Source organism: Capricornis sumatraensis, chromosome X, assembly GCF_032405125.1.
Source record: "Capricornis sumatraensis isolate serow.1 chromosome X, serow.2, whole genome shotgun sequence".
NCBI lineage: Eukaryota > Metazoa > Chordata > Mammalia > Artiodactyla > Bovidae > Capricornis > Capricornis sumatraensis.
Window position 1 is genome coordinate 126,408,633 of NC_091092.1, and position 27,137 is coordinate 126,435,769.

General features: G+C 40.0%; 1 protein-coding gene across 1 annotated transcript in view; it reads left to right on the plus strand.

Annotated features, from left to right (window-relative positions):
* Positions 1 to 27,137, plus strand: part of MAP3K15 (mitogen-activated protein kinase kinase kinase 15) — a 142,440-nt gene that overhangs the window by 26,704 nt on the left and 88,599 nt on the right. The window contains exons 2-3 of the mRNA XM_068962887.1: positions 4,364 to 4,503; positions 6,895 to 6,918. Of these exons, the coding sequence (XP_068818988.1) occupies positions 4,364 to 4,503; positions 6,895 to 6,918 (164 nt within the window). The remainder of the gene's footprint in view (positions 1 to 4,363; positions 4,504 to 6,894; positions 6,919 to 27,137) is intronic.

Here is a 27,137-nt window from a genome sequence, read left to right on the forward strand (position 1 = left end):
GGAAACAGTGGAAACAGTGTCAGACTTTATTTTGGGGGGCTCCAAAATCACTGTAGATGGTGATTGCAGCCATGAAATTAAAAGACGCTTACTCCTTGGAAGAAAAGTTATGACAGAGACATTATTTTGCCGACTGTTTTGCCAACTTCATCTAGTCAAGGCTATGGTTTTTCCAGTGGTCATGTATGGATGTGAGAGTTGGATGGTGAAGAAAGCTGAGTGCCGAAGAATTGATGCTTTTGAACTGCAGTGTTGGAGAAGACTCTTGAGAGTACCTTGGACTGCAAGGAGATCCAACCAGTCCATTCTGAAGGAGATCAGCCCTGGGATTTCTTTGGAAGGAATGATGCTAAAGCTGAAACTCTAGTACTTTGGCCACCTCATGAGAAGAGTTGACTCATTGGAAAAGACTCTGATGCTGGGAGGGATTGGAGGCAGGAGGAGAAGGGGATGACAGAGGATGAGATGGCTGCATGGCATCACGGACTCGATGGATGTGAGTCTGAGTGAACTCCGGGAGTTGGTGATGGACAGGGAGGCCTGGCGTGCTGCGATTCATGGGGTCGCAAAGAGTCGGACACGACTGAGCGACTTCACTGAACTGAACAGAACTGAGCTCAGTATGGCTTTAGGCTCCCTGTCTGCTGTAGGGGCCGGAGAGTTAGGAGGGCTGTGTTCTATCCTGCTGGTTGTTTGCCCTGAGGCATTCCAGCACCGGAACTTGTAGGCTATTGGGTAGGCCCCATCTTGTTGCCAAAATGCGGACCTCCAGGAGAGCTCACACTGGTCAGTGTTCTCTGGGGCCTCTGCCATCAGTGTCCTTGCCCCTGCCCTCACCACCCCCAGTCTCCTCAGAAGACCCTCTAAGACTTGCAGGTCGGTCCTATGCAGTTACTGCTTTTCCCTGGGTCCCAATATGTAGGAAACCTTGTGTGTGCCCTCCAAAAGTGGAGTCTGTTTCCCCCGTCCTGTGGAGTGCCTGCACTCAAGCCCTGCTGGCCTTCAGAGTCATGTGCTATGGAGGTTCCTCCTTCCAGTGCCAGAACCCCAGGTTGGGGAGCTGATGTGGGACTTGGGACTCTCAAACGAACAGGAGAAATTCTGCAATATGATTTCTTTCAAGTTTGTGGGTCGCTCATCTGGTGGGAATGGGATTTGATTGTAGTGAAAGTGGCCTTCCTACCATCTCATTGTAGCTGCTTCTTTGTCTTTGAATGTAAAAAAAAAAAAATGTTTTTTGGTAGGCTCCAGTCTTTTTTGTTGCTGCTTGTTCAGCAATTAGTGATTTTGGTATTTTCACGAGAGGAGGTGAGTTCAACTGCTGCTACTCCGCCTTCTTTTCTGGAGTCAAGGGGCTGCCTTTGGTTTGGGTGCTTGCTGCCTCTCACCCCAGTGTTTTCTGGTCATAATCCCCTTTATACAGGGTGCACAGGTACGGCAGCCCTTGCTTACTTCTGGGATCAGGAAATGCTTAGAGTGTTGTTGCAAAGGATGACACAAAACTGTCTTGTTCATTTTCCATCAAGCATGTCTTTGTTTCTACCCTTTTTCCCTTAGTAGTTCACTATGTAAAAGCTTTGCTGAGCCATGCCTCTTGAAAAGGATTTCCTTTCTGCAGTAGCATGACAAAGTCTCATGCTGTCCTGCTGTCCTGGAATGTGTCCCGTGTCCTGTGTTCCCCTCCTGAGTCACGCAGTAGCCATTGCGCTTCATTCTGCCCTGTTTTAAGGAGGCACTGAGAAAAGTCTCCATTTCAACCCTTGGTGGAGCCCCAGACAAGCTCCTTAGTGGAGATGGTGAGGCCAGTGTGCAGGTCTTAGCACAGAACATTGACAGGGCATGTTCCTCTCAAGTTTAAGTTTAATCAAGATTCAGGTTTAATCTGCTTAGCAACAAGCTGCTCTACCAAGTTGCAGCTTTCCTATGAAAATGGCCTGCATGATTTGGAGCTGATGTCCTTCATTCACCTCTGCTCTGCCCCTTTCCACTCTCGTTTGCTTCCTTTCCTTTAATTGCAGAACTTCCCATGGTCCTAGAATTAGCATCTGTGTTGCCACTTCTTAATAACACCACTGGGAAACACATTCTTTATCATTTGAATAGGTAATAGAGTCCAGGGGAAAATCATATAGGCAAAATGTCTAGTTAATTCCACTGCAGTGTGGTTTTTGAGCAGATGTGTGTGGAGGGCAAACATCCATTTGAGATAAATTAACCAGGTTGGGTTGTAAAAGTGTTTCCTTGGCATATGCATTTGTCCTTTCTTGAGCAGGAACCTCTAAAGGGTTAATTTAGATACGATAGTCCCCTGTTTAAGCCCTTCGTGATATTTGAAAAAAATAAAGAGACTTTAAAGTGTTTGGGGATGAAATTATATGCTCTGAGGGATTTGCTTCAAAATAATATGAAAGGGGTGGTGTGGATGGCAGTTGAGATGAAATAAAGGTGGTTGTATTGATAATTGTTAAGGGTGGTGAGGGATACAGGGGTTTCATTATGTTATTCTGAACTTTTACATACAGACACACATATATTTTAAATTTTCCATAATAAAACAAACAAAAACACCCTACTGTAGGTTTCCCATTGTCTCAAGCTAGTGTCCAGCCCTCTTTAACATGCCCTTCAGACCCTGCTTGACACCTACTAACCTTTCCAAGTTCCTCTTCTCAAGGTGTTCTGGGCCCATGAAATGATTTGTAGTGGCCCCATCATCTATATCCCACCTGACCTCTGACCTTTGCACTTGCTAACCTCTCTTCCTATGACACTTTTTCCTTCCCTTTCCATCCCCACATCCTCATCCCAACTTGCCTGCCCCTTCTGCACCTTCAGGTCCCAGACAGCACACATCCTTTCAGCCTTCCCTGATCACCCTCCACCTGAGTGTGGGTTCAGTCCCCCAGGGGTGTCGCTGTTCCCCTCACTTTAGCCTTCCTTACCCTGATTCAAATCACTGCTTCCTTCCCATCACCCCTGTTGTATTAAACATGGTTTTGAGGAGAGGGATTATGCCTTGCTCACACTTCTGTCCCTGGCACCAAACACAATGCCTGGCATTTATATAGCAGGCAACCCATAATTTAGAGAATAAAAGGCCCACCCAAGGCTTACCGATGCTCGATCTCAGATCTTCCAGAGCCAGGGGTACCTGGCACTGAGGCGGCTTCTCGCTGCCTTTTTGTTTCTTCATGCCCCTGCTCACCTCACCTCTGTTCTGTTTCATTGGGATTTGCAGTGACTTCCTGTGAGTCACAGCAGCACAAGCCTAAGTTTGGACATTATTTCCCCAAGTTTCTGCTGCACAAAGTGGGGAAGTCCAGTCGAACTTGGAGCTCTTGATACTGTCTGGAAAATGACTAGGTTTGAAATGGTGACCAATGTTGCTAGGCAAATTTTACTCTTTAAAAAATTTTTAAATTTATTTTTTAATTAAAGGATAATTGCTTTACAAAATTGTGTTGATTTCTGCCAAATAGTGTACTGATGTGCCATGTTGCTGCTCTGTTTTGATTGAAGTCTCTCTAGTTCACAACTCGAGGGGCCTGTGATCTGTGTTGTCTATTGTCTAGTTGATGGTAACATGGGAACTGGAAGCATGGTGCAGGAATGGTCATTACAACAGTTGGGAATAGGAAAAGAAACACTGAATAAAATCTCTGTAGACAGGGTGGCTAGTGAGATTGCCATCTAGTTATCATAGATGCTAAAGTGAAAATGTGTAAACTTAAAGCTAGACATATAGCTTGGTTGTTTTACACCAAAATCCAGCAAGTCAAAGAATATATATGGTGTAATACTACTTATATAAAGTTCAAAAACATGCAAAAATTAAACAATATCCTGTTTAGGAATTCATAACTATAATAATCTATGCATATGTATATGCAGAGAACTGAAAAGTGCAGCAGTCAGGATAGAGACACTCTCCAGGCAGGAGGGAGAGATGTGATTAGGGGAGGCACATGGAGCTCTGACAGTACAGATAACGCTTTGTGTCTTGGGCTGCATGCCGGTTGCATGGTTTTTCATTTCATTACACTTAATACTTTGTATATAAGCTAAATATATTCTTTGAATATGATAAATTTCTTAGTAGAAATAACATTTAAAATAAATTCACAAGCAGTTTTTAAGTGATACTATATTTTCAGCACTTTGAATAAGGAAGAGAGTTTCAGTTTTGGGTGTTTATTCCTGTTGCTTTTCCTCCACAGTTCATGGTGGTAATTTTAATCAAATCATTCCTTATTTTGGACTAATGGTAGAATACAGATTGCAGCAGCTCACCATTGGTGATCATCAGGAAATAGAAAGTAGATCACCTCTCTCTCTGCTGACCTTGTCTCCTTGTTCATTGTAGATGTTGCTGTGGTGGACATGAGCGATGTCTCCAGACAGCCTTCACTCTTCTACCATCTTGGAGTCCGTGAGAGCTTTGATATGGCCAATAACGTGATCCTGTATCACGACACCGATGCTGACACGGCTCTTTCTTTGAAGGTAAAGAGTATTGTTCACCTTCTCCTAAATACTTCATTTTGGGAAAGCAGTACTGTGAATACTGTGTGCTCAGTTGAAATGAACATGTAGCAGATGAGGTTGGAGAAACACAATAACGATTTCCTTGTGCAGTTCCTTCCTCCCCACCCCAAATTCTAGCTCATGCAGATAACTTCCTGGCTACTGTGTGAGCATATGTGCTATTGATGTGTGTTTGCAGGCAATTTGAGTGTGTCTGAGCTCATTAGGAAAGTGAAGGCAAAAACTCCTGATGGTTTCCACTGAAGCAAACACAGCCTTTGGAATCCTATATTGGGCAATTTGATCCAAACGTATACATTCTAAAAAATTTCAACTTGGACGGCAATAGGAAAATGTTTAACATTTACCAAAATGGGTAGGAACTTTTAGGATCGCAGATGTAATCAATGTTTAATCTGTTATTTTCTCCCCAGTTTAAATCCAAGCAAAACTGAAAACTTGTGTGTTCATGGGTAACTCAGTAATTATTGAGAAGTTTTTTAATGTATTTTTGAAAATTTGATACAAACTTTTTAGAATAGCGGTACTTTTTTTCTTAAAAAAAAAAAGTTCCTGTTTGTAAAATCTGAAGGTTGAATGTGAGTTATTATAAAATTTAGCTAATACTAATATGTTTAGATGGTTAAATAGCATTACCAACTCAATGGGCATGAATTTGAGCAAACTTCAGGAGATAGTGGAGGACGAAGGAGCCTGGCGGGCAACAGTCCATGGGATCACGAAAAGTCGGACACAACTTAGCAACTGAACGATAATATTGTTTAACATCTTAACATCAGTCAGGAAATCCTGGTCTATGTTAAGTCATTTCAGGAATAAAAGATTAGTTTGTTTACAGCAGTGTTACTCAACCTTGACTGCACTTCAGAATCATTTGGGGAGTAAATGTCCCAGTACCAAGGCCACACCAAGACCAATTATGTCACAGTCTCTAGGGGATTTTTTTTAACCCCCAAAATGTGCATCCAGGAGTGAGAACCAGTGGTTCAGCCTTAACCTTCACAGACATCATTTCTAAATGTCCAGCTCCCTTAGCATTAAAAATCACTAGTATATAAATGACACAGTTTTGTGATGGCAAATTGGACATTTTTGTTTGTGTTTCTTAAGGTTAAATATTAACCAGATATGTGTGGGTTTTGTAATAATTTGGAATTATTCCTAGTAGAAATATTACCTGTCTCAGATGTGTGACCTGTATGTGTTATATATCACATATGCCTGACACAGGATGTCCTCTGGCATCCTAGCACAGTACTGTATTTTAAGAGTCATTCGTGTGACAGTGGAAGAGGAAACTGTTTTGTTGTTACACTTTACATTGTAAAATAGTTTCCCAAAAGGCTATAAACCAATCTAAATTACTTTCGGTATTTAGATTTCTTTTCTTTACTGATTTTAACTAAAGTAGTTACGCTTAGCAATATTTAGAATTAGAAAATGTGAAAGGGTGGCTAATATTAAGCTGTATTTTGATGAAAAACATGACATGAAATCTGAGTGTATCATATTTTCCCCAATTCAATCCTTTTTTTCCTCTTTTGTGCCTTAGTGAACTCCTCTGGAAAGTCCCATGACCTAGATAAGTTTTAATTTTTAATGATACAGAAAAATACTTCCTAAAATGGAAATGAGTACTCAAAGTGATCTGCACTTGTCAGAAAATAGAAATCTCAGAACACACAAAACACATTTTACAGGACAGCTATTTAATTCTGTTTTCTTTTGTCAGCAAATGGCTTGCAGCATATAAATGAAGCACAGCTGAGGTCTGCATAACGGTGATGCTAAGTTAACTGAAACGATTGTCATTGAATTTGAGTGTGAAAATTCCTATAGGGAAAATATGTAAATAAAATGCCTACAGTGCGGTGTCAGGAGTTCTTTCAGCAACACCTCTTCTGTCGGAAGGCTGGCTGGGGGTGGGAGGGTGACCTGCAGCCTTCACATTGATGACACGAATGGTTCCAGACCCGAGGACACAGTGGGCCACCCATGCACTTTGTTGCTGTCCCCGAGGAGGCAAGGTGCAGGGAATTCAGAGCCCTGAACTTAAATCTCAAAAGAGCTGGACAGAAGTATGGCCACTGCTACAGGAAAATCCTTATAACCATATATGTTCCCAGGAGTTCCAAAGCTAACAAATCATGGTAAATTTTCCTTAGAATGTGAATTTTACACATCTTGGAGCTCCATTCTATTTGAAGCTTTTTATGGGGGGCGGGGGGAGGTCTGAAATGAATAACTCTTGCTCTAAAGTGGGTTTCAAATGATGGCATGGGGACAAAGTGCTTTGGGAAATTAACTGTTCTGGAAAAAAGCTACATTGATCCTATCTTTTCTTTACAGGATATGGTAACTCAGAAAAACACAGTAAGTATTGTATTTTCAGATTTTTAACTTTGTGAATGTGAACATGTAAAATGCTTGCCTGGGTTTATCTCTGGGCTTTCTACCCTGTTTCATTGATCTACATTTCTTTTTGGGTGTGTGCCTGTATCATACTGTCTTGACGTCTGTAGCTTTGTATTATATAATCTGAAGTCAGGGAGCCTGATTCCTTCAGCTAGATTTTTCTTTCTCAAGATTGTTTTGGCTACTTGGGATCTTTTTTGCTTCCATACAGATTGTAAAATTTATTGTTCTAGTTCTGTGAAAAAATACCATTTGTAGTTTAACAGGGATTGCATTGAATCTATAGATTGCTTTGGATAGTATGGTCATTTTCACAATATTGGTTCTTCCAATTCAAGAACGTGGTGTCTCTCTCCATCTGTTTGTGTTATCTTTGATTTTTTTCATCAGTGTCTTATAGTTCACAGAGTAGAGATCTTTTCCCTTCTTAGGTAGATTTTTTTCTTGGTATTTTCTTCTTTTTATTGTGATACTAAGTGGGATAGTTTCCTTAATCTGTCTTTCTGATTTTTTGTTGTTAGTGTATAGGAATGCAAGAGATTTCTGTATGTTAATTTTGTATTCTGTAACAATACCAGATTCATTGATGAGCTCTAGTAGTTTTCTGGTAGCATCTTTAGGGTTTTCTATATGTAGTATTATGTCATCTGCAAACAGTAACAGTTTTACTACTTTTCCAATTGAATTCCTTTTATTTCTCTTTCTTTGTGGATTGCTGTGGCTAGGATTGTATCTATTGGTTGTATTTCTCAGGGGGACAGCTGGAACCCCCTCCTCCTCAAGCTGCCAACTGGTTCATCCCCACTCAGCCTCCCAGCTCTGTCTCTGAATAACTTTGGTCAGTCACTCCATCCCGGAACCCAGTCCTCAGTGCCCTCATGGGTAAAATGAAAAGGTTGAACTCAGTCATTTCATTCATAGATAACTTCCAGCACTCATTGTCTGCATCCCATATTTGTTGTACAAGTGAAAAGACAGGACTTGGATTTAATTCACGGAACATCTAGGAAACAGTTATTTCTTAAACCAAGAATTGCATTAAGGCCAGGTACAAGGAACACAACTCTTTCGCATCTTGACCGTTGGTTGTGTCAGAGCCTAGAAACCTTTTTGTTCTTCAGGAGACTTAGCAACATTCTGTTACCATTCCCCTATATAGTCTCCCTTTTGGTACATTCTCCCTTGTCTATAAACACCTAGGAATTCCTTACATTCTTGGTAATTCTAATTAGACCGTAGCATCATTCTCCCTAGGTTTTTGTTTGTTTTGCTATTTTGTTTTAGGAACAAACTGATTCTAAAGGATTTGGCAACAACTGTCTCTGCTATGTTTGACATTACTTTAGAATTTGGTGCCCAGTCCTGGTTGTCATGCTTGATGGGGTGTGAAATTTTAGAGCATTCAGGAGAACAAAATAAAGGACCCGAGGTGACTGGAAGGGTTGAAAATAGCACCTAAAAGGAAAAGTTTAAGGGAGACAAATCTCAAGAGGAATGGTTCATGGTCTTTTTCAAAGGTTACCCCTTTTCATGAAGCTGGGAGGCAGTTATTTCTACTCCAGATGGCATGGAACTAGGGCAAATGGAAAAAAGGTTGGGATCAGCAGAATGGACATCTCACAGTAATGGTGATTAAACACTGAAATAGAATGTCAAAGTAAATCAGCTGACTTTTATGAAGAGTTTGTTCACTGGTCCCCTCCATATGGATGAGGGTAATGCTGCCTGAAAGCAGAGGTATGGTTTGTATGACACCAGAGGTTTGGAGAGAGAATCTGATGACGCTGTGGGACTGTGATAACTGGACAGCTTTAACAGAGAGAGATACAACATAGTCGTGGTTGGTGAGTTATAAAGTCCTATGAGTCAGGTACAGATTAAGTGCCCCACAGTGAACATGGAGCTGGGTGCTTGAAGTGATTTATGAATGTATGAAAACCAAGATGCTTTGAGATGTCTGTCTTCAGGGAGTATTTCATGTGTTTAGAATTGTGCCTGATGATGTATGGGACTTGGCTTCACATGATAGAGGGATAGTGTATTTAGTAAGGGTTCTCTAGAGAAACAGAACTAATAGGAGATAGAGGCATTTATTATGAGGGTGCCTGGGAAAGCCAGTCATGTAATTCAGTTTAAGTCCAAAGGCCTGGGAAGCCAATGAGGGTAGATCAGAGAAGATGATATGAGTGTCCCAGACCAAGCAGTTTGGCAGGCAAAAGAGGCCGAATTCCGCCTGCCTCTGCCTTTTGTCCTGGTTAGGCCTCAGCGAATTGGAGGATGCCCACCCACAGCAGGGAGGGCAGTCTACTTGACTGAGTCCACTGACCCAAATGCTAATCACATTCAGAGACACCCTCCCAGACACGTGCAAAAATAATGTTTAATCTGAGCACCATGTGGCTGGTCCAGTTGACACATAAAATTGGCCATCACAGACAGCTTACATTTGCTCCTGTTTCTGGGAGCAGTTGCTTTGCAGGAATGCAAAGGATGGGAAGCCAATCTGTAGTCTTCAGCCTGGACCAGACCTGCAGCCCTTCTGGGCTCTTCTGGTCTTTGGAAACATAGTATCACCTTTCGTGCTCACCTCTTTTTCAGATGATGCTCATAGTCTTGTCTTCCAGGTTTGTTTTCTAACTCTTTATTTAGGTATAATTAACATACTATAAATTTACCTGTGTGCACAACATCCAATGGCTTTTAAGAGTTGTGGAGCCATCACCACAATCCAGTTTTAGAGCATTTCCATCACCCTGCAATATACTTGTTTTCAGACAACCCTTATTCCTATCCCAGCCCCAAGCCAATAATTTGCTTTATGTGTTACAGATTTATCTTTTCAGGACTTTTCATAGAAATGGAAGGATACAATAATGTGGTCTTTTGCATCTAGTTTCTCTCGTTTGGCATGATATTTGTGAGGTTCATCCATGATGTAGCATGTATCAGTGGTTCCTTTTTATTGCTGAAAAGTATTTATTGTATGGATATTCCATGTATTTATAGCAATTATATTCTTCAATTGATGGACTTTTGGATTGTCTCCACTTTTTAGTTATTTTTCATAGTGTTGCTATAAACGTTCTGGTGTTTGTGTTGGAAATATGTCTTCATGCCTCTTGTGTAGATACCTGGGAATGGAATTGCTGGATCATATAGTAAATATATGTTCAAGTTTGTAAGAAACTATCAAAATAATGTCCAGGGTGGGTGTACCATTTTACATTTCCTTCACCAATGAGAGATCTAGCTTCTTCACATCTTCATCAATACTTGGTATGATCTGTCTTTTTATTATATCCATTTTAGTTTTTATTATATCCATTTTAGTATGAAGTGGTATCTCATTGTGGTTTTGTATTCCCCTAGTGAGTCATGATGTTGAGCATCTTCTCATGAGCTTATTAGCCATTCATAGTCTTTTTTGGTGAAACGTCTATTCAAATCTTTTGCTTATTTTTAGTTGAATTTTTTGTCTTATTATGGAGCTGTTAGAGTTCTTTGTGATTCTGGATGCAAGGCCCTTTTCAGAGACCTCATCACTTATTTTATGCCTCATGCTTTTGCTGTTGTATCTGAGAATGCTTAGCCTAACCCAAGGTCACAAAGAATTACTTCTATGTTTCCTTTTAAAGTTTTATAGTTCTGGCTCTTAAATTTATTCCTCTGACCCATTTTGACTTAATTTTTCTGTCTGGTGTGAGGTTGGGATCCAACTTCTTTCTTTTACATGTGGCTATCCAGTCAAAGCTAGAGGAGGTGATGGAATTCCAGTTGAGCTATTTCAAATTCTGGAAGATGATACAGTGAAAGTGCTGCACTCAATATGCCAGCAAATTTGGAAAACTCAGCTGTGGCCACAGGACTGGAAAAGGTCAGTTTTCATTCCAATCCCAAAGAAAGGCAATGCCAAAGAATGCTCAAACTACCGCACAATTGCACTCATCTCACACGCTAGTAAAGTAATGCTCAAAATTCTCCAAGCCAGGCTTCAGCAATACATGAACCGTGAACTCCCTGATGTTCAAGCTGGTTTTAGAAAAGGCAGAGGAACCAGAGATCAAATTGCCACATTTGCTGGATCATGGAAAAAGCAAGAGAGTTCCAGAAAAGCATCTATTTCTGCTTTATTGACTATGCCAAAGCCTTTGACTTTGTGGATCACAATAAACTGTGGAAGATTCTGAAAGAGATGGGAATACCAGACCACCTGACCTGCATCTTGAGAAACCTATATGCAGGTCAGGATGCAACAGTTAGAACTGGACATGGAACAACAGACTGGTTCCAAATAGGAAAAGGAGTACGTCAAGGCTGTATATTGTCCCCCTGCTTATTTAACTTCTATGCAAAGTACATCATGAGAAACGCTGGACTGGAAGAAACACAAGCTGGAATCAAGATTGCCAGGAGAAATATCAATAACCTCAGATATGCAGATGACACCACCCTTATGGCAGAAAGTGAAGAGGAGCTAAAAAGCCTCTTGATGAAAGTGAAAGTGGAGAGTGACAAAGTTGGCTTAAAGCTCAACATTCAGAAAATGAAGATCATGGCATCTGGTCCCATTACTTCATGGCAAATAGATGGGGAAACAGTGTCAGACACTTTTTTGGGGGCTCCAAAATCACTGCAGATGGTGACTGCAGCCATGAAATTAAAAGACGCTCACTCCTTGGAAGGAAAGTTATGATCAACCTAGATAGCATATTCAAAAGCAGAGACATTACTTTGCCAACGAAGGTCCATCTAGTCAAGGCTATGGTTTTTCCAGTGGTCATGTATGGATGCGAGAGTTGGACTGTGAAGAAAGCTGAGCGCCTCAGAAGTGATACTTTTGAACTGTGGTGTTGGAGAAGACTCTTGAGAGTCCCTTGGACTGCAAGGAGATCCAACCAGTTCATTCTAAAGGAGATCAGTCCTGGGTGTTGTTTGGAAGGACTGATGCTGAAGCTGAAACTCCAATACTTTGACCATCTCATGTGAAGAGTTGACTCATTGGAAAAGTCTCTGATGCTGGGAGGGATTGAGGGCAGGAGGAGAAGGGGATGACAGAGGATGAGATGGCTGGATGGCATCACCAACTCGATGGACATGAGTTTGGGTGAACTCCGGGAGATGGTGATAGACAGGGAGGCCTGGCGTGCTACGATTCATGGGGTCACAAAGAGTCGGACACGACTGAGCGACTGAACTGAACTTGAACTGATCCAGTTGTCCTGGTACCATTTCTTAAAAAGATGATTCCTTCCCCATTAAATTTTCTTGGCACCTTTGTCAGAATCAACTGACCATAAATTTAAGAGTTCGTTTCCAGACTTGAAATTCTGTTCCATTGACCTGTATGTTTACCCTTATGTCAGTTCCATGCTGTTTTGACTACTGTAACATTATAGTACTTTTTAAAATCAGGAAATCTGTCTTTGTTCTTCTTTTCAACACTCTTTTGGCCATTTGAGGTCACTTGCAATTCCATGTAAATTTAAGAATCAACTTTTTCATTTCTACAAAAAAGACCATTGAAATTTTGAAAGGGGTTGCATTGTATCTGTTTATCGCTTAGATGGTATTGATATCTTAATAATATTGTTTTCCAATCCAAAAACACAGAATGTCTTTCTGTTTATTGAGGGCCCCTTTAATTTCTTTCAGCAGTGTTTTATACCTTTCTGTGTACAAGTCTTTTACCTTCTCAGTTAAATTTATTCCTTGATATTTTCTTCTTCTGGATATTCTTGTAAAGGAAATTTTCTTAATTTCCTTTGCAAGATTTATTTTTAAAGATATTTTCCATAGAAATCTTTAACACATCATATTTTGCTTCATAATTCAATATTTGAGTTAAAATGTAATTCAGTTTTTGATCAGAATTCCATAAAAGTGACTTCATATATTATTTTGATCCATTTTCATTCTTAGAGGCTATTTTTTGGTACTTAGTGATAACAAAGATAGCCCCTTTCAGCATTTTATCACTTCAGAAGACTTGTTGATATGATGAGAGATCAAAAACAAGAGTGAAAGTATAGCCAACCCCAAGACTCCTTTATCTATTAAACCTTGGAACTTCCTGGTAGTCTGTTATTGTTGTACATAGTCCACAGGTATTCTTTGTTTTAATTTTCCTTTGTAAAAATAACTATACCTTCAAAGATACGTTATATTTTGTGGGTTGATTCTCCCCAGGAAGTAAACTGAGACTGAGTTCAGTGAACAGGGAATTTATTGAGGAGTGCCCTTGGGATCACCTGTGAGGGAGAGGAGGGCAGGAAGCAGGATTGGGCAGAAAGAGAAATCCCACTGGGATGCAGGCCCGGTGGAAGCCTTGCCTGACCTCCACGGGGAGCTGGAGTTTCCAAGTAGTTCTGAGTTGTGATGATGTGGTCAGGCCTTTATACTCCTACACCCATCCCTCACTGGAAGGAGAATGATACTGGGTGTGAGGTGCTCTTCGCACCTGAGGCAGTTCCAGAAGGGACTGGCAGCAGGGCTGAGAGCTGCAGTGTTCTCAGTTGCTAGGACAATACATCTTTCCTTGAAAAGGGGAGTCTGGGTGTGCACCTGAGTGTCCGCTGCATTGTAATCATTTCATTTGAGAAATATATGAATCATATGTACCCTAAGACTAAGGCATGTACCTCAAAGGCAGAGATGCACAGAAATGATGTTTTCTTTTGAATTGGTGGGTGATTATTCAGAAGCTGTATGTAGCCTCAGCAGAGAGGAAACATGGGGACATAAACCTTCCTTGACCCTCAGGAAAATGACCAGGAGAAGATGAGGTGTTCCACCCAGTACGTGGAGAAAAGATAGTTCAAAGTAAACCGGACCTTACTTTCATTTGTCGTGTCCTAAAGCCAGAGTTGAGAGCTGGTCCTTTAAAAGCAGAGTTAAATTTCCGAGCTAGGATCATGTTATTAAAAAAGTAATCTGGTTCTTGACCTCTGGACTAGGTGATTATTTTCTTTTCTGGAAATTCAGTGAGATTTAAAAGACATTCATTGTTCCCATCAAAATAGTTATCTCTATGATGGCAATAAATTGGAAATTCTTTGAGAAACAGACATTGGCACTATTGGGGGTATTGTCTGTGGTACTGCAAGTCTTGTACCTGGCTTGCAAGCTCACTGAGGCCTCAAGTTTCGAGTAACAGAATTTCTCCTGGTCTTTCTTGCCCTCCTCATTCCTTCAGTTTGCTTTGGCTTGGGATCCAAGATTATCAAGGATGATGTAGATTGCTTAGAGACAAAAGGCAATTAAATTTCTTTTCTCCTTTCTGCATCCTTTGGGTTTCCTGGGTTCAGAGTCAGAATTTCTACCATTTTTGTTAGTGAAGACTCTATTTCAAATAAGAAGGCTAATTGTCATAGTAGATGGAGAGGGTGGATTTTATTCATTGAATGTGATTTATGTAAAAAAAATCCCTTCCATTTGAATATTTATTTCATTTGTGTAGCTATTTTGTATTTCTATCTCATCTTAAGTTCTCCCTTCAAGTCTTTTTGTCTTTTTTTCCCCTTCATGCCTGTGATTGTGTTCTCTTTTAAATTGAAGTACTCTGGAAAAAAAATAAAATAAATTGCAGAACTCTGGAGGTGTGAACCAAAAAAACTTTTCTCTGTATCTCTTGAATATGACAGGAGTAGTGTCACATGTCTCAGGGCCAATGTCAGAACCAAAATATAAATATTTAATTCTGCCTACCAACTGAATGAGTCTTTAGTGTGCCATTTGTTGTTGTTGAGTCATTCAGTTGTGTCCGACTCTTTGCTAGTTGGACTGCAGCATGCCAGTGTCCCATGACACCCATTTATTTTCTTTAAGATGTAATTCACATACCATAAACTACACCATTCACCCATCTGTTAGTGTTGGGCAGTTGGTTTTGTATATCATGTCTATCTTGATATAAGAGTGTTTCAGGATTAAGCAGGATTGGCAGTTAGTGGCAGCAAGCCTACAGGAAGGGAGAGGGAGGACGTGAGATTTGCCTGGCTCTGTGGTCATCTGTGGGCCAGTTGGTTAACCTTGGTGGGAATCAGTTTCCTCCCGTATAAAATGAGATGATTATTAATAAAGTGCTCACTGCCATTTGTGCCAGCTCTGAAATAATTCTCTGATTTTATGATAGCCATTCTGTTATTTGAACAAAGCAGATGGACTGTTGGAATAGCTCAGTTGGTGCTACATGGCATGTTTCCAGCAGGGATGTCTTCATTCACCTTTCAGTGGCATAGTAGTCTGATTATCCAATTGAAATTGTTACTCAGCTTCTGTATTTTCCTCTTATGACCAGATAAATATAGAAAGCTAGCAGTGTACATTGAATGCTATTTGCATTGATCTTAAAAAAAAACCCTGCATTTTCCTGATGTGCATGTGTGCTGATTTTAAAAATCCTCCTTTAACTGACTAGACAAAGAATTATACCTATTATCATTTTTTAGAGTAGTGCTTGATTTAGGTTTTCTTCCTTAATAAGTTGACTTTGTCACACATATGGTTATGTTAAATAATTTTTAATTGTCGTAAGTTTGCTCAATTTCTCCCTAAATTTTCTTGGGAACAATTCCAGTTTTCACCAAGGGTTTGCAGCCCTTTTCTATTACAAGAGTTAAACTCCAGAGTGGCACGTTTTCCTAGCAATCAAGATATGCATTCTCCTGTAAGTGCTTGGAAATCAGCTTATCATGGGTAGTATTAAACCTCCTTCCATTTGCCTTAGATTTTCCCCTCCTCTTTTGACTAAACATGTATTTAATCGTTATTTTAGAAATGTTCCCTGGAAGGTCAAGCTTAAAGTCTCATGTTGAAGTTGGTTGGGATAAATTCTTACACATTTTTTTTTGCTCCAAAGAATTAGTTTATAAAAAATAATAATAATAATAAGCTTGTGCTATTACTGAACAACTTTGTTCAGTATTGTTGTTGGTTGGTATTGGTATTGTTGTTCAGTTGCTAAGTTGTGTCCAACTCTTTGCAACCCCATGGACTGCAGCCTGCCAGGCTTCTCTGTCCTCCACTATCTCCTGAAGTTTGCACAAACTCAGAGTCGTTGATGCTATCTAACCATGTCATCCTCTGCCGCCCCCTTCTCCTTTTGCCTTAAATCTTTCCCAGCATTGGGGTCTTTTCCAATGAGTTGGCTCTTCTCATTGGATGGCCAAAGTAGTATTGAGTTTTAGCATCAATCCTTCCAATAAATATTCAGGGTTGATTTCCTTTAGGATTGACTTGTTTGATCTCCTTGCTGGCCATGGGACTCTCAAGAGCCTTCTCCAGCAACACAATTAGAAAGAGCTGCTGCTGAAAAGTGAAAGTTAGTCTGTCAGTTGTGTTTGACTCTGTGCAACACCATGGACTGTAGCCTGCCAGGCTCCTCTGTCCATGAAATTCTCCAGGCTGCTTGCCATAAATAAAAAATAAATGTTAGTGTAGTGAGGCCCCTTTACTTGTGTTATTGTGCTGGCCTTCTTGCATAGGGCGCCTTGCACAGGGCACAGAGGAGCCTGCTGGGGAACTTGTCCTAGGTGTCCTTGGGTAGTGGCCATGACTGAACCTGATGGGCAGTAAGGCTGAGACTACAACATGCTCTGCTCTCCTGGCAGCTGTTTATGGCTGGGACTCGCCTATTATCATGTAACTGTTCATACATGAAGCCCACTGAAGAAACTCTGATGTTTTAGGGCTGCAGGTAGTTTGTTCTATGTGCAATTTCTGCCTTAAGTCCAGAGCAGGGGCTCTTAGATTTTGGGGTCCTGGGACTCTTTTGTCAGTCTGGAAGAGCCTGTGGACCCCTTCTCAGAATAAATCTTAAAATGTCTAAATAAATACAAACTACTACAAAAGAGACCAATTATACTGAGCTATATAAGTGGAGTTGGTGGTAAAGAACCTGCCTGCCAGAGCAGGAGACATAAGAGATGCGAGTTTGATCCCTGGGATGGGACGATCCCCTGGAGGAGGAAGTGGCAACCCACTCCAGAATCCTTGCCTGGAGAATCCCATAGACAGAGGAGCCAGGTGAGCTCCAGTTCATGGGGTCGCAAATAGACACAACTGGAGCAATTTAGCATGCATGCATGTAGTTATCAAAAATATTTTAAAGTGATATATTGTAGTCTGTGCCCTCCTTTACTAATGTCTCAAATAATAAGATCAAACAGCAAGTCTAAAAACTGCCATAATTCTGGTGTAGTGATAAGTATAAAAGTTATTTTGAGATCTCTTCAGGAACTGTAATGTCACATAAAAAATTCTGTGATTTGTATTAGAGACAAAGTCCCATGCCCTGCTGAAAACAAAATGTATTGCCTACATTCCTGATCAAAGGCACTGTTATATTTCAATGAAAGGCGAATGATGAAAAAGGTGAACTTTTTTTTTCTCATTCACTTTCACAGACCCCCAAGAATTAATGGGCTCCAGGTTCAGAATTCCCAGTCTGGTCTAGTCTAGAACTGTCAAACATAGCTAATCTTTATTGGATGTCCACTATGTGCCATGACCATCTTTAAGCCTCTGTCACTTGATGAAGTTGACAGTATTATTGTCCTCATTTCAAACATGAGAAAACTGAGGTTTAGATGGACAAATAACATTTTCCAAGGTCATCTATCTGGAATGGGGTGGAGCTGAGATACCATCTTTGGCCATCCAGATTCTCCACCATCTTGCTGTGCTTGAACTGGGATGATACTGACTTTCCATTTCAATAATTGTGTTATTTCTTTGTTACCTAACTTAGCAAATGTGCGGGGAAAAACCCCACTACCCAGCTCTTCTGAGACAATGATGAAATTGAAATGTCTTTGTATGTACTACTGGTGGGAGTATAAATTGCTCCATCCTTTTTGACAGCAATTTGGCTACACATATGGAGAACCTTAAACTCGCTCTAATAATCTCACTCCTGGGAAGCTATTCTCAGGAAAAGACCAGAGTGGAAAGATGCCATATGCAGGGATGTTCATCTTAGTGTATAGTAAGAAAAAATTCCAAACAAAGTTATATAATAAATGAGAATGATGAAATATGAAGTATACACTATATATATATTCACCAGGTGGTGTATTAGATAGGCATTAAAAATTATAGCATTTGAGACTATATATCCATACATTTGTAATGAGAGCTTTTATTAAAATATTTATTTATTTGGCCATGCTGGGTCTTAGTTGTAGCATGTAGGATCTAGTTCCTTGACCAGGGATAAAACCCAGGCCCCCTGCATTGGGAGCTTGGAGTCTTAGCCACTGGGCCACCAGAAAGTCCCTGTAATGAGAGTTTTTTTTTTTTTTTAAACAACCTCTTATTTAACCTAGTGATGCTATGGGATGAACTGTTCATTGTGGTGATGTTCATAGATGGTCGTAGTTTCACTGATTCCTCACCTGCCCTCATAGTGTTAGAGACCAGAGGCTTTTACTGTGCTCTCTGACCTCACTTACTATATCAGAATCATCCTTTTGGAAATGCTTGAAGAGTGTTTGGAATAAGGGTTTACATGTTAATGTGCCTAGCATACTGGTTCTAATGCCCCTTTATGTAGGAAACTAAGCTGTCTTTGTTGAATTTGTTTTAATGAGTTGGATTCTTGAGATGTTTCTGTTTATAAATGTAACAATTATAAATATCCCAGCCTGGTTTGCTATTGAACGTGTGTTATGCTAATCAATGTTTTTCTTTTTAATTTTGGGTCTCCCCACCAACAAAAGTCTTCAAGTCATCACTTGAAGATGTTTGGGCCTATTCTTTGTAAGAACAAAAGTACTGTACTCAAGAGCCTGTGCTTTCATTTGGAAGTTCATGAATTGCTTTTTAAAATGTGGTCATTTGTCCCAATTTCTTTCTGTAGAATTTCTTTAAGTTTTATATACTTTTATGAAAGATTTTCTCAAAATCAGTAGTTTTACTTTCCCAAGATTCCAGATTCCTGCTGTCTCCTCTGTCCTGTTCATTAAACTCACCCAGCTGTTTTCAGAATTCATGCATTCCCCTTCTTTCTCCTTATTTTCTCAAACTAAGGCTAAATGTTTGCTCAGAGGATCAGGATCTGTTCCAGCTGTGGGCAAGCCTTCACCAGCCTCTCTTGCTACTGTTCTGCTCACTTGAGCCATAACCTTTGACAGCACAGAGCATGTATTTATCAATGTCTTATTTTTTCTCACTTCATTATTGAGGATTTGAGCAGAACTGGGGCAAAGTTAACTCCTGTGCTCTCTGGGAAGAATAGATTTGCTTAAGGAAGACTGTCAACAAGATTTCAGCACAAATATTTGTTTTGGAAATATTTTTAAAACTTCTAACAATTCCGTCCAAATAGGTTGGACTCTTGCACCTTCAGTTTACCTACCTCTTATGGAGACTTGGGATTATTTAGTTGTAATGTTTGTATTTTTGTTAGAATTCTTACTCTGTATAATATCATCTTTTAACAAAGCTGAGAGAAGAAAGGAAAATAAGTATTTATAGAGTTACATTAACCTGTTTGTTTACCTTCCTAATTCTTTTCATTTGTTTCTGTGGATTCAGGTTACCAAATAGTGCTATTTCCTTATTCAAGTACAGCCTTATTTCTACCTACATCTTTTGTACTGTTAGTGTCAAATATGTTACATATCTATTAATACATGTTATAGGCCCCAACATGTGATTATATACGTCATTTTGTGCTATTTTCTTTTAAACCAGTTAAGAAAAGAAAAGAAATTAGCAATTATATTGTTTCCTACAGTTACCTATATAACTAACTTTATTGTGTATTTTTAAAGAAGATTTATTTGGCTGTGCCAGGTCTTAGTCACAGTAAGCAGGATCTTCAATTTTCATTGTGGTAGTATGTGGGATCTTTAGTTGCGACATGTGAACTCTTAGTTGCTGCATGGGGGATCTAGTTCTCTGACCAGGAACCCTGGTCTTCTGCATTGGGGGTGCGGAGTCTTAGCCACTGGACCACCAGGGCAGTCCCCATATTTTGTTTTTATTGTGTGAATTAAAATTACTGTCTAGTATCACTTGCTTTCAGCCTGAAGAACTTCCTTTAGTATTTTTTTTTTATGAAACATGTCTTCTAGGAACAAACTATCCCAGTTTGTGTTTACTTAAAAATGTCTTTATTTTCTCCTTTTCTCCTCACATTTTCTTTCAGATCCTTTATTAGGGTGTTGAAATTTTCTCTAAAGATCTTGTATACTTTAGGTAAAGTTAGATCCTCCTTCATTTATAAAAGATAGTTTTGCTAGATACAAGATTTTGGTTGACTTTCTTTTCCTCATCTCTTTGAATATGTTTTTATACTGCCTTCTAACTTTCATTGCTTCTGATGAAAAGTCAGATGTTTATTTTATTGAGTTACCCTTGTACACAGTAAGGCACTTTTTTCTCTTGCTGCTTTCAAGACTTTGTCTTTCACAGTTTTGACTACAGTGTATCTGGATGTGGCTCTCTTTGAGTTTATCCTACTTGGAATTTAGCTTAGCGTAATCAAATGTTGAATTTTTCAGCAATTATTTCTTTCAGTGTAGTCCTGCTCCTTTCCTCTCCTTCCAGGACTCCCATTATGATCTGTTTTTGGTATACTTGATGGTGTCCCACATTTCCTTGAGGTTCTATTCATTTTTCTTCATTCTTTTTCCTCTCTCTTCTTCAGTTTGCATAATCTCTGTTGATCTGTCTACAAATTTGCTGATTCTTTCTTCCACTGTAATTTCCTGTTGAGGCCCTTCAGTGAATTTTTAATTTTGGTTATTATCCTTTTGGGACTTCCTTGGTGGCTCAGACAGTTAAGAATCTGCCTACAATGCAGAAGACCCAGGTTCGATCCCTGGGTTCTGAAGATCCCCTGGAGAAGGGAATGACTACTCACTCCAGTATTCTTGCCTGTAGAATTCCATGCCAAGAGTCAGACACAACTGAAAGACTAACACTATTTTTTTTATTATACTTTTTAGCTCCAGGGGCTTCCCTGGTGGCTCAGACAGTAAAGAATCCACCTACAATGTGAGAGACCTGGGTTCAATCCCTGGGTTGGGAAGATCCCCTGGAGGAGGGCATGGCAGCCCACTCCAGTATTCTTGCCTGCAAAATCCTCATGGACAGAGGTGCAAAGAGTTGGACATGACTGAGCAACTAAGCAGCACCAGAATTCTCCTTTACTTTTTTTTTTTTGTAATTCCTAACTCTTCATTTATATTCTGTATTTGATGATGCATTGTTTGTTAAGTATGGTTTCCTTTAGGGTTTTTTTTTTTTTTAGCATATTTATAGTAGCAGTTTTCAAGTCTCTGTCTCCTGAGTCCAATACCTGGGTCCTTTCAAAGGCAGTTACTCATTGCCTGCTGTTTTTCATATATATGGACCACACTGCCCTGTTTCTTTGCATTTTTTGTATTTTTTGTGGTTGAAAACTGGACACGTTAGGTAATGTAGTAACTCTGGATACTGATTTCTCTCCCTCCTGCCTCTGCAGTTTCTTCCTGTTTATTGGTTTATTTGTTGAGTGACTTCGCTGGACTAGTTCACTGAGGTCTGTTTCCTCCACAGTGTGCAGCCTCTGATGTCACTCCTCAGAAGGTGCAGCCTTGGGCATGCACACAGCTACCCTAACTCTTCATCCCCACCTGGGGATGACAGTGATTATATAGCTGGGCTCTCTTGGACTATATCTTTCCCTAATTTCACTATTAAGTTTGTCTTCTTGGTTTTTTTCTTTTTTTGGTTGCACTGGGTCTTTGTTGCTGTGCACGGGCTTCTCATTGCAGTAGCTTCTTGTGTTGCAAAGCACAGGCTGAAGGCATACTGACTTCAGTAGTTGCGACACTTGGGCTCAGAAGTTGTGGCGCATGGGCTTAGTTGCTCCACAATATGTGGAGTCTTGCTGGATCAGGGGTTGAACCCATGTCCCCTGCGTTGGCGGGCAGATTCTTAAACACTGGGCCACCAGGAGAGTTCCCTGGTGGGATTTAAGTTCCTGATTGATCTTCCTTTATTGATACCACATCCAATTGTTAGCGTCCCCAAGTTGGTAGCTAATCGCTTTATTGCTTCCGCCAATAACCTGAGACATAAATGTTCCACAGACTAATATTATTAACATTGGACTTCTTTGCAGATGTGGTTTTTTAAGGCTGTTCTTTAAGGTCTACTCTGACCACAGGAAGGCTTCCATAACTTTCTCTTCCCCTGTTCCTTTTTGTTAAACTTCTAGCTGGTCTACCTTTCACCTATTGCTCTCATGGAGCTACCAGCCTCCTCTTAATTTCTTGCTACAAAAGTCTTCATAGTCTTTAACAGCTTCCATAGGTTTGAACGTCCCCATGCTATATTCCACATAAAACCAGTGGGAGAGCTGCAGAGCTCTGTGTTCTTACCTCATGCCTTGACCCTAGGCAGAGCTCTAGACCACTGCTCCAGAGCAGGACAAGGGGATAGCAGCCTGCCTCTTTCAGAATGATACCCTGCTATGAGTGGGCTGCTGGCCAGAGCTGGCAGCCCCTGATCTTCTCAGCTTGCCTCTCCTAACATGGGACCTCCATCCAATGTGAGCTGGGACATAGATGATCAGGGCCCAGTATTCTTGGCCTGATTCACCTAAGATGCCATACAAGTGGAAAGTGGGTGAGGGGATGGAGCCCTGGTTCTCTTAACCATGCTTACCTGGAATAGGGCTTTACAACACAAGACCATGGTGAATAAGGATGCTGGTGGCCTAGCCTTCCTAGGGAGAAACTGTCATCCTCGACTTGAGATTGGGGGTGGCAGGGGAACGCATCTTCTTGGCTGTACCCATCCAGAGTAGAACTGTCACTCTGGGCTGGAGGGTAGGGGAAGAGCAGCTTATAGCTCACATGCTAGAGCCTCACTGTCCTTATCAAGATTTAATTGTTTTTTTGAATAAAGATCTCTTGTCCATTTGCTATTTGCTCTTAAGATATTTTATACAGACTTAAAATGGTTTTTTTAGAAAAATGTTTGTTACCAGTTATGGTTGATTTTCTGGGAAGGGAATCTGAGGAGCTCCACATACCTCCAGTCTAGCCCTAACTTTCTGAAAATAACAAACTCCATTTCTTCAAGGATTTTTATTTTTTACCTTCTAGACTTCACTGATTCACACAGCTCTTTTATCCTTCTTAGTCTAAACTAGGAAATCTTTTACCATAAACTCAACCAACTTTAGGTAAAAGAACAAGCAGATTAATATACAAATGAATGTATAATGGCGTTTAATTTAATTAACTTTGGCACCATGACTTTCTTGATATAGATGATGGAGATATGTGTCTCTAATCTATCAAAAGCTTACTTTGTTGGGCACTTTGAATCGATCTTTGAGAATTTGCAGATATTACCAGAGGGGGAAGGGTCTTTGTTCCTCTGGTACAGGCCTTGTTCAGTGATTGCTAGGAAGTAACCATGAGTCTTCCTCCTGTTCCCCATTTATCACCAACATGCCCAAAATGTTGCCGCCTCTCTTTATAACACATCAGCATTTGCAGTGAGAGGTGTTAAACTCCAGTATCTAGAGTCCACAGGGACAGTCTCCAGCTGCTATTTTGTAGCAGGCTAAGTACTTTCATAAAATCTGTTATCAGGAATCATGAAACATCAGGAAGGTTAGTGTTAGACAAATGTTGGCCCACCATTTGTTTTAGTATGGCCTGTGAGCTCACAATGGCTTTTACACTTTTTAACGATTGAGAAAAAATCAGAAGATGAAGAATATTTTGTTGTTGTTGTTGTTTAGTCACTAAGTCGTGTCCAACTGTTTGCAACCCTGTGGACTGTAGCCTGCCAGGCTGCTCCGTCCATGGGATTTCCCATGCAATAATACTGGAGTGCGTTGCCTTTTCCTTCTCCAGGTAGTCCTCCCAACCCAGGGATTGAACCAGTGTCTCCTGCATCGGCAGGCAGATTCTTTACCACTGAGCCACTGGGAAAGCCCAAAGAATTTTCTAGGACATGTGAAAATATGAAATTCAGATTTTTCCCCATAAATAGTTTCACTGGGCACAGCCATGCTCATGTGTCTATGTCTTGTCTGTGGCTGCTTTCGTGATTTAACAGCAGAGTTGAGTACTTGGAGAGTAGAGATTATATGGCCCACAAGACCAAAAATATTTACCATCTGGCCTTTTACAGAAAAAGTGTGCTGATGCAGTCTCAAGTATGATTGAGTGGAGCAGCACTAGTCATTTTTCCTTAACAAAGTATTTTAGGGCCTACAGACATCTCAGCAGGGATATAGATGCCCTAGGAGGTACAAAAGAGGGAGACAATTTCAAGACAATTATTTGTATTTTGAATTTAGATAGAAAGAAGAATACCACCTGTCCTTATGTAAGCAAATCTTATTCAAAAGGAAAACTAAAATGTCTGTCACCTATATGTTTGAAACTAGTTCCCCAGTGTGGAGTTTTCCCAAGACTTCTGTTTGATCTGAAATTGTAGCATTCTGACAGTTGTCTCTGGGGTGAATGAATTTCTTTTTAATTTAGAAGAAGCTGTATTGCTCATTTGACTTCTCATTCTTGGTGAAAGTGTGCTTCCCAAGGTTATGTGTCATGCCAAATTATACCATCACTTCATGGCAAATAGATGGGGAAATAGTGACAGACTTTATTTTTGGGGGCTCCAAAATCACTGCAGATGGTGACTGCAACCATGAAATTAACACACTTGTAAGAAAAGTTATAAGCAACCTAGACAGCATATTAAAAAGCAGAGACATTACTTTGCCAACAAAACTCCATCTAGTCAAGGCTATGGTTTTTCCAGTAGTCATGTATGGATGTGAGAGTTGGACTATAAAGAAAGCTGAGTTCCAAAGAATTGATGCTTTTGAACTGTGGTGTTGGAGAAGACTCTTGAGAGTCTCTTGGACAGCAAGGAGATCCAACCAGTCCATCATAAAGGAAATCAGTCCTGAATATTCATTGGAAGGACTGATGTTGAAGCTGAAACTCCAATGCTTTGGCCACCTAATGCAAAGAACTGACTCATTGGAAAAGACCTTGATGCTGGGAGGGATTGGGGGCAGGAGGAGAAGGGGACGACAGAGGATGAGATGGTTGGATGGCATCACCAACTCCATGGACATGAGTTTGAGCAAGCTCTGGGAGTTGGTGATGGACAGGGAGGCCTGGCATGCTGCGGTTCATGGGGTCACAAAGAGTCAAACATGACTGAGCAACTGAACTGATGACAAATTTCCTAGATAACTCCTTTAGTTTAACAAGTTAGGGGGAAAAGTCAGATGTATTATTGCTGGCATCAAATTCTTTAAAACATAGTGAAGATATAGGAATTAACAAGTCAGAAATTTCAACATAGTAGCTTTTTGTAACAGTACAGACAAAAGATAGACTGTGATAGTAGAATTTCATTTAAGAGCGCATTGTAGTCCTCCAAATATGCTAAAAACTGAGGATGGAATTGAAAAAGTGAAAAGTGAAAGTCTCTCAGTCATATCCGACTCTTTGCAACCCCATGGACTGTATAGTCCTTGGAATTCTCCAGGCCAGAATACTGGAGTAGGTGGCCTTTCCCTCCTGAAGGAGACCCTCCCAACCCAGGGATCGAACCCAGGTCTCCTGCATTGCAGGTGGATTCTGTACCAGCTGAGCCACAAGGGAAGCCCAAGAATACTGGAGTGGGTAGCCTTTCCCTTCTCCAGGGGATCTACCCAGCCCAGGGATCAAACCTAGATCTCCCACACTGCAGGTGGATTCTTTACCAGCTAAGCCACAAGGGAAGCCCAAGAATACTGGAGTGGGTAGCCTATCCCTTCTCCAGGGGATCTTCCTGACCCAGGAATGGAACTGGGGTCTCCTGCATTGCAGGCAGACTCTTTACAAACTGAGCTCTCAGGGAGCCCAAGCATGGGCTGAATGCTATTTAAAGGTAGTGTTTCTTTTTCTATTTCATGTTCAGTGCTCCCATTTCATTTAGTTTATGTTTTCCAATTTCTGTGTCTCTTTTCTGTTTTTCTTTCTCAAGCCTTTATCAAGCATAGTAGAAAAACTTTTGTATATGTATACATATATGTGTGTGTGTATATATATATGATCTATATATATTTTAGAAATGTTATAAATTTTTGCCTAGCTAAAAAATTTATGACATTTTAATTCCACTTGTTGGACTTAGTATAAATAGAATGCTAGGTTTCTAATTAATATTCACTCAAAACTTTGATATAGTTCCATATATTTTGGCATCTGATATTACTGCTAAAAGACTAGAAAGTTCATTATCTTAGTGATCTTTTTTACTAAAATTTGAAGCTCAAAACTTCTAATCCAGTTCTGAGAATATCAAGAAATACTATGTTGTACAAAAAAAAAAAAAAAGAGAAAACGTGATAACAGTATTATTAACTAAAATACAATTTTGTACACATTTCACAAGATTTTATGCTAGTGTCCATTATTTATTTTCATACCTTATTCAAGATTCTGCTTTGTATTTAGTTACATTGAGCAGTTTCAGCTGCATGCAACAAATTCTGGTAAATTCTCTTTTCATTTTTATTCTGTTACAAATATTTTCTAGTTTTCCTTGTTAGGGCTTTTTAGATACACCCATCATTTAAAAGTGGACATTTAATTTCCAAATACATAGGGTTTTTAAATATCTTTGATATTAATTTTTCATTTTAATATTTCTCATTTTAATGCTTCCTTCTCTGTAATCACCCTCTGTGTTTTTTCAGTCTTCTAAGTCTACTGAGGCTTTCAATGGCTAAGTCAGAGATCTCTCTTGGTAAATGTCACATTGCACTTGAAAATATGTGGGTTATTTTCAAATATCTTTTGATACTGATTTCTAACATAATTCCACAGTGATAAGAGAACCAACTCTGTATGATTTCAGTACCTTTAGACCATGAATTTTTTGCACCTGTTTTATGTCCCTGGATATGTTCCAGTGTCTCCTAGTTTATATATAGTCTATGGGAACTTGAATAGAATTTGTATCCTACTGTTGTGTGAAAATTGTATTATTTTGAATTGGTTCATGGTACTTTCCTTCTACTTTTCTGTATATTCATTCTGTTAATACTTGAGAGTTTGATAAAGAAACTCCAACTAAAAATTTATCTATTTAAAATAATTGTAATATGTAGTAGAACTATATGTAACTTTGTTGTATATTTTCCAAGTCCTCCTGTAAAT